At 50.2% G+C, this 10,000-nt stretch overlaps 1 protein-coding gene across 1 annotated transcript in view; it reads right to left on the bottom strand.

Annotated features, from left to right (window-relative positions):
* Positions 1-10,000, bottom strand: part of LOC310804943 (putative E3 ubiquitin-protein ligase HERC1) — a gene marked incomplete at its 5' end in the record, with an annotated part of 55,069 nt that overhangs the window by 31,610 nt on the left and 13,459 nt on the right. The window contains 17 exons of the mRNA XM_083670398.1: positions 184-423; positions 908-1,075; positions 1,186-1,284; positions 1,401-1,498; positions 1,657-1,818; positions 1,997-2,166; positions 2,547-2,787; positions 3,161-3,281; positions 3,614-3,820; positions 3,981-4,234; positions 4,420-4,459; positions 5,986-6,061; positions 6,182-6,479; positions 7,355-7,553; positions 7,879-8,005; positions 8,619-8,733; positions 9,525-9,698. Coding sequence (XP_083526524.1) covers positions 184-423; positions 908-1,075; positions 1,186-1,284; positions 1,401-1,498; positions 1,657-1,818; positions 1,997-2,166; positions 2,547-2,787; positions 3,161-3,281; positions 3,614-3,820; positions 3,981-4,234; positions 4,420-4,459; positions 5,986-6,061; positions 6,182-6,479; positions 7,355-7,553; positions 7,879-8,005; positions 8,619-8,733; positions 9,525-9,698 — 2,789 coding nt within the window. The remainder of the gene's footprint in view (positions 1-183; positions 424-907; positions 1,076-1,185; positions 1,285-1,400; positions 1,499-1,656; positions 1,819-1,996; positions 2,167-2,546; positions 2,788-3,160; positions 3,282-3,613; positions 3,821-3,980; positions 4,235-4,419; positions 4,460-5,985; positions 6,062-6,181; positions 6,480-7,354; positions 7,554-7,878; positions 8,006-8,618; positions 8,734-9,524; positions 9,699-10,000) is intronic.

The following is a 10,000-nucleotide window of genomic DNA, read 5'->3' as shown; positions in this document are numbered from 1 at the left end:
CCAGGCCAGCACAGTACAGCTCAGCTCAGTTTGCTTCAGCCCTGTAGTGTGTATGTGGGTTAACTCTGGCAAGTATTCCGGAACACTCACCACCTAGTGCCACGTGTTTTACCTAGCAACAAGATTTTGATTGGCTGCAAAATTAAGCATTGTAACATATGCATTTTTGGTGAATGAAGGTACCTTGTTGTTCTTGGCGAAGGAGATGGTCCTGGCCTCCATGTCCAGGACACAGGTGATGGTGTCCCCCTGGGTGAAGGAGGGCAGGGCCCGGCCCAGCTCACCCCCGTGGTACAGGCTGCCGCTGTAGGCCCGGTACAGCCACATGTCTGTGGTGGTGCGGTGGTTGTAGTCGCGGATGGGCCAGCGCGACACGCCAATGCACGTGCCCTCGTTGCCCTTGTTCTCCTTGGTGATGTAGAACTGGAGAGGGGGGAGGGGGAGGGGGAGGGAAGGGGGGGGGGGGGGGGGGAAGGAGGGGGGGGTGAAGGGTTAAAGGTCCTCTGTGGCTCAGTTGGTAGAGCATGGCGCTAACAACGCTTAGGTTATGGGTTTGATTCCCGCTGGGACCATATGTACTGAAATGTATGCACTCACTGCAATGTAAGTCACTTTGGATAAAAGCGTCAGCTAAATGGCATATATACTAATGAGTGGGGGGGGTAAGCCACTTTTAAAGGGATTTCAAATTTCCCTGCCAAAAAACGGAGTGCGATGAGTCACGGACGGCTTGGTGGGGGAGTTATGTAAAAGACGCCGCCTCTGATCATCCCTTCTGAAAAGTACGCTTCAGTATCTTTTTCTACGATTGGATAAAGCCATCACCCAACCTCACTATATTTCCATATTTCTGTGGAAATACCATATCTCTTATATGGTATTCCATGGCATGGTGAACTAACATTACCTTCCAGATGAAGCAGCCGGAGGTGATGGCCGTGGTGGCCAGACCATAGCCCTTCCCTCCAGAGCCGTGGGACAGGACGTTCCCACTCTCCAGAGAACAGCAGATCAGCTTGTACGGATCGAAGGAGAAATCTCCTATAGGAATACATTCATCATCGCTGCCTGCCTCCTGGAATTACACACACACAGTAAAGTAAACGTTGTTAGTTCCCTCAACACCAAAACACCACTCAAAGTCAATCAAATGTCCGAGTTTGTTACCATGAGTGTGTGAATTACCCTGTTAGTGCTCTCGGACGATTTCTCTTGGTTCTTCTTCACAGCTAAAGACTCCTCCCACATGCAAATGGAGAGAAGGCTGAACAGTCGATCGACGATCTGAGAAAAGGGAATGAAGGAGAGGAAAAAAGAAAAGCCAGGACCATTGAGCGAATTGGTTTCTTTTTTTTGGGTGACTGACAGTAGCAGTAGTCATGTGTGCAGGGCAGCCTCACCTGTTGAATGTGTGCTGGGTCGGAACAGGCAGGTAGAAGGCCCTCCAGAATGTGGAAGGCCAGCAGTTTGGTTCGCAAGTTTCGGAACCGTGTGGAACCTAGCGAAGGTACGATCACACTCAACACTCCCACTCAAAATTTGTTTTTACACTTTTCTGTCCCGATGACAACATAATGAACCAATAACATCAATTAATAATAATAATAATAATAATAATAATCATCGTTAGAAATCAAAGGCAGCGGTGGGTCTTACCTGAAGAGCACTTGTGGGAGATGATGGTCATGAGCGGGTCGATCCACTTGACGAAGGCAGAGACCCTCTTGGTCACCCGTAGCGACAGGATGCGTCGCAGGAACACCAGGAAGTCAGCGAGCTGGGACTCCACCACCCTGCTGCTCCTCACCCCCTCCGTACCTACAGCGAGGAGACATTAGGAGATTACCAACACTAGGGCTACAAATGACCCAATCCTTCCTGAATAGTCCCCTGCCTGCTCTGACACACGACCTCACCAGAAGGGCATTGACCACTACTTTCACCCACCCCGGAACACCCCCCGCCCCCCCCCCCACACACCTCTCCCTCTTCCCACCTTCTAGCTTGGCCTTCCTGCTGGTGGTGTCCATTTCCGGTTCCTCTACTGAGCTGCTCTTGACCAGCGCCTCCTGCTGGTGGACCATGTGTAACAGGCTCTGCAGCTGTTCACACATCACGTCCATCAGAGCCTCAGACACGTCCAGGGGCAGGGCGTCCTCACAGGAGCTGAGGACAGGGACAGGGACACACACAGACACAGACACAGACAGTTTTAGACCTGCATGCTTCAAAGTTCTCTTGCCATATGTACTGGCATACAGGGGAGTGTATGTCTATAAGATGCAAGTGGCTTGTATTGAAAAAGCACCTTCCATCCAAGGAATTCATGGTGCTTTATAATTCAGCTATACTAAATTAGCAGACTAGAAAACAAACAAAAAAAAGAGGCATTTTTCTTCTCAAAAAGCATTGTTGGTCATCCCTGGACCCAATTTCACAATGTGACAACGTTTTTAAAATCACCTCACATATTCTCAACACACACGTACACATGCACATACACACACTCCTCCGTCAAATCCCTCGTTCTTCTCCACCGTTCTCACCTGGCGGCGATCGCCAGGATCTGCAGCAGACGGGCGCACGCCAGCTTGACCGCCCTGCTCAGCAGCATGTGACCAGAGACGGAGGCGGCCAGCCAGCGCTGGTTCATCAGGACACACGTGTTGTCTGTCAGCAGCGACAGGATCTCCAGGATGCCACTCTTGACCATCACCACCAGGTCCACCGGCTGGTAGTGGAAGTTCAGGGCAAACACCGTGGCCAGGAGCAGGTGCTGGTAGGACCCTGGAAGAGAGACACAGACACATGTTGTTTTGACAGAAAATGGGGAAAAAGAGAGGCGCCGACCAGCTATAGAAACAATGTTACATTGACGGTAGTAGGTACTAAGGCCTGGTTCCATTTCAGCTCCTAGCCTCTAGGCCTACAGTGTTCACAGACCTAAAAAGGTCTGGAAAGACCCAAGTAGGATAGGACAGGATTGACACAAACCAGGAGAGGCTGGTGGAGGTCGAAAATGGAATGAGGAATGGTATCACAATCACAAACACAATGTGTTTGATAGCATTCCTCATTCCATTCCACGTATTACATTGAGCTCATCCTCCGGTTTCGACCTCCACCAGCCGGCCCTGGTGGATACAAACTAAAAGAGTACCTGTCTGTTCTCTCTCCAGAAGGACCTTCTGTCGCAGGACACGCACCACCTGCTGGTAGAGGGTGTGTGCTGCGCCCTGCAGCTCTCTCTGGGCAGCCATGGAGGCCGACTGGGTGCCAGACTGTGGAACATAAAACATAACCATACCATTAACATACGATACGCTTTACTGACCATAAATATTGTCATGTGGTTTAGTTGGTTCTCAGCGATTTTGTGCGTGTAGCTAACCATGTATGATGTATTCATATAGGGGGCGGTAGAGACGAGAAAAGGAAAGTTTCTGAAGAAACTTTGCGTTGTTTGATTGATTGATTGATGTAGCTGTGATGGGTTTTGCTGTACTATACTACGCTGTACTGTGCGATGTTGGGCTGTGTTGGTGGGTTTTGCTATGCTGTGCTATGTTGGGCTATGCTGTGCTATGTTGTGCTATGCTGTGCTGGACCTTACCGTGTAGTGGTTCATTTTGTCGTTGGCGCCCGGCGGAAGGCAGTCAGTGATGGGCGTGGCCAGGCCGAAGCAGCCAGACAGGAACTGCAGCTGCACGGACTGCAGGAGACCGGGGAAGCGCGGCGGCGACGCCAACGATGAGCCGCTGCTCTTGTCCTCCATCTCCGACAGGAAGGAGGAGATCTGGCACAGGGCCTCCAGCCGCACCTACGGCAACCACAGAAGAACACGTCAGAAGGAGAACGCACAGCTTGTTCTACTGTTTCACTGAGACAGCTGTGGCCCCCAAACCTACAACAATAGTGTCCCGCTGACCGGTGAATCGGGTGGTTACATTATATAGAGTCTAGACCACAGGTGTCAGTACCTCGGCCCTCTGCTGCTGCTGGGACATGGCCAGGGTGATGGCCTTGGGGTCGGCCTGGCTGCCCGCCTCTCTCTCCAGCAGGCTGGAGGAGGAAGTGGACGGCCGCAGGAGGCTCCCGCACAGGAAGTGGAAGATCTGGCCGAGGACGGGCGAGCTGCCCGCGCCGCCCTGGCAGAGGGTGGTGGTGGGGCTGATGCACTGGCGAAGACGCTCCCAGGCGTCCTTCATGATGCCCAGGGAACAGAGGGGCAACCCTGGGGGGGGAGGAGAGCGTCCGGTGTTAACATGTCTAATGCCCTCTTATCTTGTTGATTGTATGGTGTAACATCATTGTGATCAAAATGGCTAAGAGGGTGTAGCTGTACGGGCTTTTAGGTTGGCATCCTGGTGTGGTGTGAGTAATTTTTTAGAAGACTTGCAGAATAACTTTCCTACTTACCCATTTTATTCCTAAAAGAGTTTCTGGATTGGTCTGCTGACTAAATGAGAACACAAAGAATGCAGTGTGTTAGCATGATACATACAGTTAGGTCCATATATATTTGGACAGGGTTAGGCTACAGTTATATAATGAACATGGGCTTAAGGGTGAGGGTATTCACATCCAAATTGGAGGAAGTTTCTTTAATATGTAGCCCCCTCTTTTTCAAGGGACCAAAAGTAATTGGACAATTGACTCAAAAGCAGTTTCATGGACAGGTGTGGGCGATTCCTTCGTTATTTCTTTATCAATTAAGCAGGTAAAAGGTCTGAGTTGATTCCAAGTGTGGCGTTTGCATTTGGAAGCACAACATGAGGCCAAAGGAGCTCTCAATGCAAGTGAAACAGGCCATCCTTACACTGCAAAAACAAAACAATCCATCAGAGAGATAGCGGCAACATTAGGAGTGGCCAAATCAACAGTTTGGTACATTCTGAGAGAAAAAGAACGCACTGGTGAGCTCGAAACACAAAGGCCTGAATGTCCACGGAAGACAACAGTGGTAGATGATCGTAGGATCCTTCACATGGTAAAGAAAAACCCCTTCACAACATCCAGCCAAGTGAAGAACACTCTCCAGGAGGTAGGCATATCATTATCCAAGTCTATCATAAAGAGAAGACTTCACAAGAGCAAATATAGAGGGTTCACCACAAGGTGCAAACCATTCATAAGCCTCAAGAATAGAAAGGCCAGATTAGACTTTGCTAAAAAAACATCTTAAAAAGCCAGCCCTGTTCTGGAACAGCATTCTTTGGACAGATGAACCTAAGATCAACCTGTACCAGCATGATGGGAAGAAAAAAGTATGGAGAAGGCTTGGAACTGTTCATGGTCTGAAGCATATCACATCATGCATGGCTTCCAATGGCACTGGATCACTAGTGTTTATTGATGATGTGACAGAAGATAGAAGCAGCCGGATGAATTCTGAAGTGTTTAGGGATATACTGTCTGCTCAGATTCATCCAAATTCAGCAAAGTTGATTGGACAGCGTACAATTTCACAGTACAGATGGACAATGACCCAAAACATACTGAGAAAGCAACCCAGGATTTTTTTAAGGCAAAGAAGTGGAATATTCCGCAATGGCTGAGTCAATCACCTGATCTCAACCCGATTGAGCATGCATTTCACTTGCTGAAGACAAAACTAAAGGCAGAAAGACCCACAAACAACTGAAGACAGCTGCAGTAAAGGCCTGGCAAAGCATCACAAAGGAGGAAACCCAGCATTTGGTGATGTCCATGTTCCAGACTTCAGACAGTCATTGCCTGCAAAGGATTCTCGACAAAGCATTAAAAATGAACATTTTATTTATGATTATGTTAATTTGTCCAATTACATTTGAGCCCCTGAAAATGTACTGTGTGTAAAATTGAATTAAAGCTGAAAGTCTGCACTTTCATTTCAAATCCATTGTGGTGGCGTACAGAGCCAGAATTATGAAAATTGTGTCACTGTCCAAATATTTCCGGGCCTAACTGTAAGTGTGGGGTTAAATGTCTATTGACAATACGTACTTGTTTTCGACTTTCTGTGCTGAATCGGAGCTCTGTCTTTGGGCTAAGCAGAGAATCTGGCGATGAAGTGGATTTCCTGTGGGGACGAGACATTTACAGTAGGTGGATGAATACCACAATATGAATACTAAGGGTGGTCACTCTGAAAGCAAACAGAATCCAAACATCATGTTTATACACACACACACACACACACCTGGGTCCCACGCTCTCGGCCTGGCTGCTCTCTGCCTCGCTGGGCTCCTGCCAGGCGGGCCGGACCCCCAGCAGTAAGAAGACGCAGCGGGACACCACCAGGTGGCAGGCTGCAGGGAAGGACAGGCCCTCCTCCGAGCCCCTCCGCCTCTCCCACTGCCTGAGGGGGGGCTCCCTCTCAGGGGTCCCGGGGCTCTCAGTGCTGCTGGGGAGGGTGCTGGTCCCTGACGACTCATACACCGTCTCGTTCTGCTGGAGCTGCATGGCCTCTCGCGTGGCCAGGAAACACTGGAGCACCTCTGTGGAGACACGGAAGGGACCGGGGACGGCGGGGATGGTGAGCCTTAACTCATTCAGTGCAGAGGGTGAATAAAGTCGACCCAAATGGTCAACGTTCTAGAGTGCCAAGGGTGACTTTATTCACCAAAAATGCATCAATTAATATGCTTCATTTTGTAGCCAATCAAAGTATTGTTGCTAGGTAGACACCACATAAAACACTTGGCACTCTAGGTGGTGAGTGTTCCGGAATTCTTTGGCAGTTGGTGAGCTAAGGTTAATTTATGATCTGTACATCGACACTGCCAACAACTGTCGATTGACAGAAATGTCTAGTCGACACTTAAGTTTCGCACCTCCTGAACTTTTTTTAAGTCGCTGACGCCTTCATAGATCATTGAGCAGTGTGATTGGTTAACTAGATGGAAGGCAAAGTTCGTTGCCATGGATATGCTGGTTTCACCCTCGCCGAATGCTCGAAGGTGAGCGACACTGTCAAAAGACGATATGTCGATCGACATGTATTAAAAAGCATGAAACAGCCTTCAGCCTTAGTCATGAGTGTGTGTGTGTGTGTGTGTGTGTGTGTGTGTGTGTGTGTGTGTGTGTGTCAGCATTCAAAACATAGTCCTCGAAGGAACTGAGCTACTTTGCTAGTTTGGAGAAGCACCTCATTTGGAACATTTTCATTTCTTAGATAAAACCAAAAATCCATCCAAAGTCATTTCCTGGTCAGGGGAAAAACATCATTTGTAACATGCAAACAAAATAAGAAGTCCACAAACTATAGATCTAGTCCAGATCTATAACCCAGAGCCGTGGGGACCAGAACCTCCTCTCCTCCTGCGCTGCGCGTGGCTCGGGTGGACCAGAGAAAGAGTCAGTGTGTGTTTACCCGGCAGGTACATACTGCTGATGCTGGGCGTGTCCTCCTCAGGCCCCTCCTCCTGGTTGTGTTCGGCGGAGGGCGGAGCCTGCCCCCCATGGCCGCCGCCACCCCCCAGCTCGGCGTCCTTCCCCCCCGCCTGCTCGCCCCCGGAAGAGGTGCCCGCCTCTTGCCTGTCCTCGCCGGGACTCTGGGAACCCTGGGAGCTCTGGAGGGAGCGGAACAGAGGAGGAATACAACTCAGGGACGTTGTCAGGAAAATGTGTGTGTGTGTGTGTGTGTGTGTGTAGATAGGACCGCCGAAAAAAACTCTTCAAAGACAGAATTACACAGCTTTAATGGCTATCTAATTCCGTTAATTGAACTTTAATTTGATTTTAATTCAATAGTTATTAAATGATGATTTAATTTCTTTCTTTTTAAATGTACCCTAAAGTTCTTTTAATGGTTATTTAATGGTTATCATACAGCAGAGAAAGTGGTCTCTTGTTGAGGAGACTATGAACAGGGTGGTATGTACACCCAGTAGAGACCTGTTTGGTGGCTGCCAGCGCCTGTGGGTTGGCGGTGGTCCCTGGGGTGTCCTTGTGGGCCAGCAGAGTGCTCCTGATCTTATACACCATCTCATAGATCTCCATCAGCATCTCACAGGGCTCGTATCTGTCAGGGGAGAGGGGAGGAGAGGAGAGGAGAGGAGAGGAGAGGTAACCACAGAAGCAGTGTTTTTTAACAGGCGTTTATTCTCCTACCACAGATACGGCTGTACAGTCTAGGTGCTGTTTTTTGCAGCGCGGGGTTCTTCCTGTTATGCGCATGGGATTGTGTATCAAAGGGGTGTGTATAAATAAAGTTTGATTTGATTTGATCCAGGCTGTCATTTCAACAGTCCCTGTTCTAATGCTCTATGTAGACCTCTAATGGGTGCATTCATCAAAGGATTTAGACACAGACGAGAGTAAAATCAAGGTTTCAAGTGAATCTTGAATCTTGAAGTGTCTGTGAATCCAGAATAATTTGAAGGCTCCTGAAATACTTATCGCATCAGTCATTTTTTGAAATCCTGTACCTACATAAGTGAAAAGTAGAAATGTTCCACTGTTTGGGCCTGGCTCTATTGAAGCTGCCTAGTGGAACATAGCATGGCGTAGCATGGTGTAGCGTAGCATGGTGTAGCGTAGCATGGCTTAGCGTGGTGTACCGTAGCGTAGCGTGGCGTACCATAGCATAGCATGGCGTAGCGCAGCATAGCATGGCGTAGCGTAGCTCTACTCACTTGTCCTGCCAGTAGGCCTCGTCCTGCAGCCCCGTGTGTTTAAGGAGGGCAGCCAGGCTGCAGCGGCACGCCGTCTCCAGTAGGGAGTCGCCCGTAGGACCACCGCAGTCCCAGTCTGTCCCAGGAGGGAGGGAGGGAGGGAGAGAGGGAGAGGGAGGAAGGCAGGAAGGGAGGGAGGGAGAGAAAGAGAGGGAGGAAGGCAGGAAGGGAGGGAGGGAGGGAGAGAGAGAGAGAGAGAGGTAGGGAGGGAGGGAGGGAGAGAGGGAGGGAGGAAAAGAGGGAGGGAGAGAGAGAGAGGTAGGGAGAGAGAGAGAGGTAGGGAGGGAGGGAGGGAGGGAGGAAAAGAGGGAGGGAGAGAGAGAGAGAGGTAGGGAGGGAGGGCGGTAGAAAGGGAGGGGGGGAGGTAGGGAGGGAGGGACAACACATTACTTAAAGTACAACTCCTTCATCCGAAAATTCATCCACAGTCCTAGATACTGTACTCGGTGGATGGACGCGTTGTATAACATTTTCACTCTCAAGAATTCCCGCAAAGTCGAGCATCATCGACATGGAATGACTGAGGAGACCTGGACACTTCCTTCTCCCGGAGGAAACCAACCCTCGCTTGGTGAACCGCCTTGGTCGTCAGAGAATACATCATCACCCACGCAGGCTGGCTCTCGCCGCACAGGAGGGAGGTAGAATTGTGGTAGAATAAGCAACGGGAGTGTGTGTGTGTGTGTGTGTGTGTGTGTTTGTGCGTGCACGTGCATACCTGTGTGTGTACGCATGCATGTGTATGTGTGTGTGCATAGATATGCGTACCTGTGTGTGTGTGTGTGTGTGTGTGTGTGTGTGTATACGTATGTGTGCGTAGATATGCGTGGCTGTATGTGTGTGTGTATGAGTGCTCTGCGCTCCTACCTCTGCTGATGCCGTACTCCTTCATCTTCCTCCACAGGCCGCTGGCAGGCTCTCTAGACGAGCCCAGAGCCAGCTCAATCAGCATGCTGCTCTCCTCGTCCAGGCTCAGGTCCGCCAGCTTGGCGTCGGAGCCGCCCAGGAGCACAGCCTCCGTCAGCCAGCCGGTGCTGGAGTCTGTGGGGAGGGAGGGAGAGAGAGAGAGAGAGAGAGAGAGAGAGAGAGGGGGGGGGGGGGGGGGGGGAGACACTGATTGGCTGGGCGGAGAACAGAGAGCGCTGATGGACTGCTTCATTCCCACCGAGTCCTCAGAGAGATTGAAGTTACAATACAACAATACAATACCCAGAAGGGAACACGCTGGAACACGTTCCAAAAAACCCAAATGGACCGGCGCAGACGGACCAGCGCAGACGACGCTGGTACAGAACGTCCGAGCGGCGATGCGCCACGCTGTGAACTTGGCAGCGCCACAAAGT

The sequence above is a fragment of the Argentina silus genome (assembly GCF_951799395.1).
Source record: "Argentina silus genome assembly, chromosome: 5".
Lineage (NCBI taxonomy): Eukaryota > Metazoa > Chordata > Actinopteri > Argentiniformes > Argentinidae > Argentina > Argentina silus.
The sequence above is the reverse complement of the archived record's forward strand: the minus strand, read 5'-3'. Positions and strand labels throughout refer to the sequence as shown.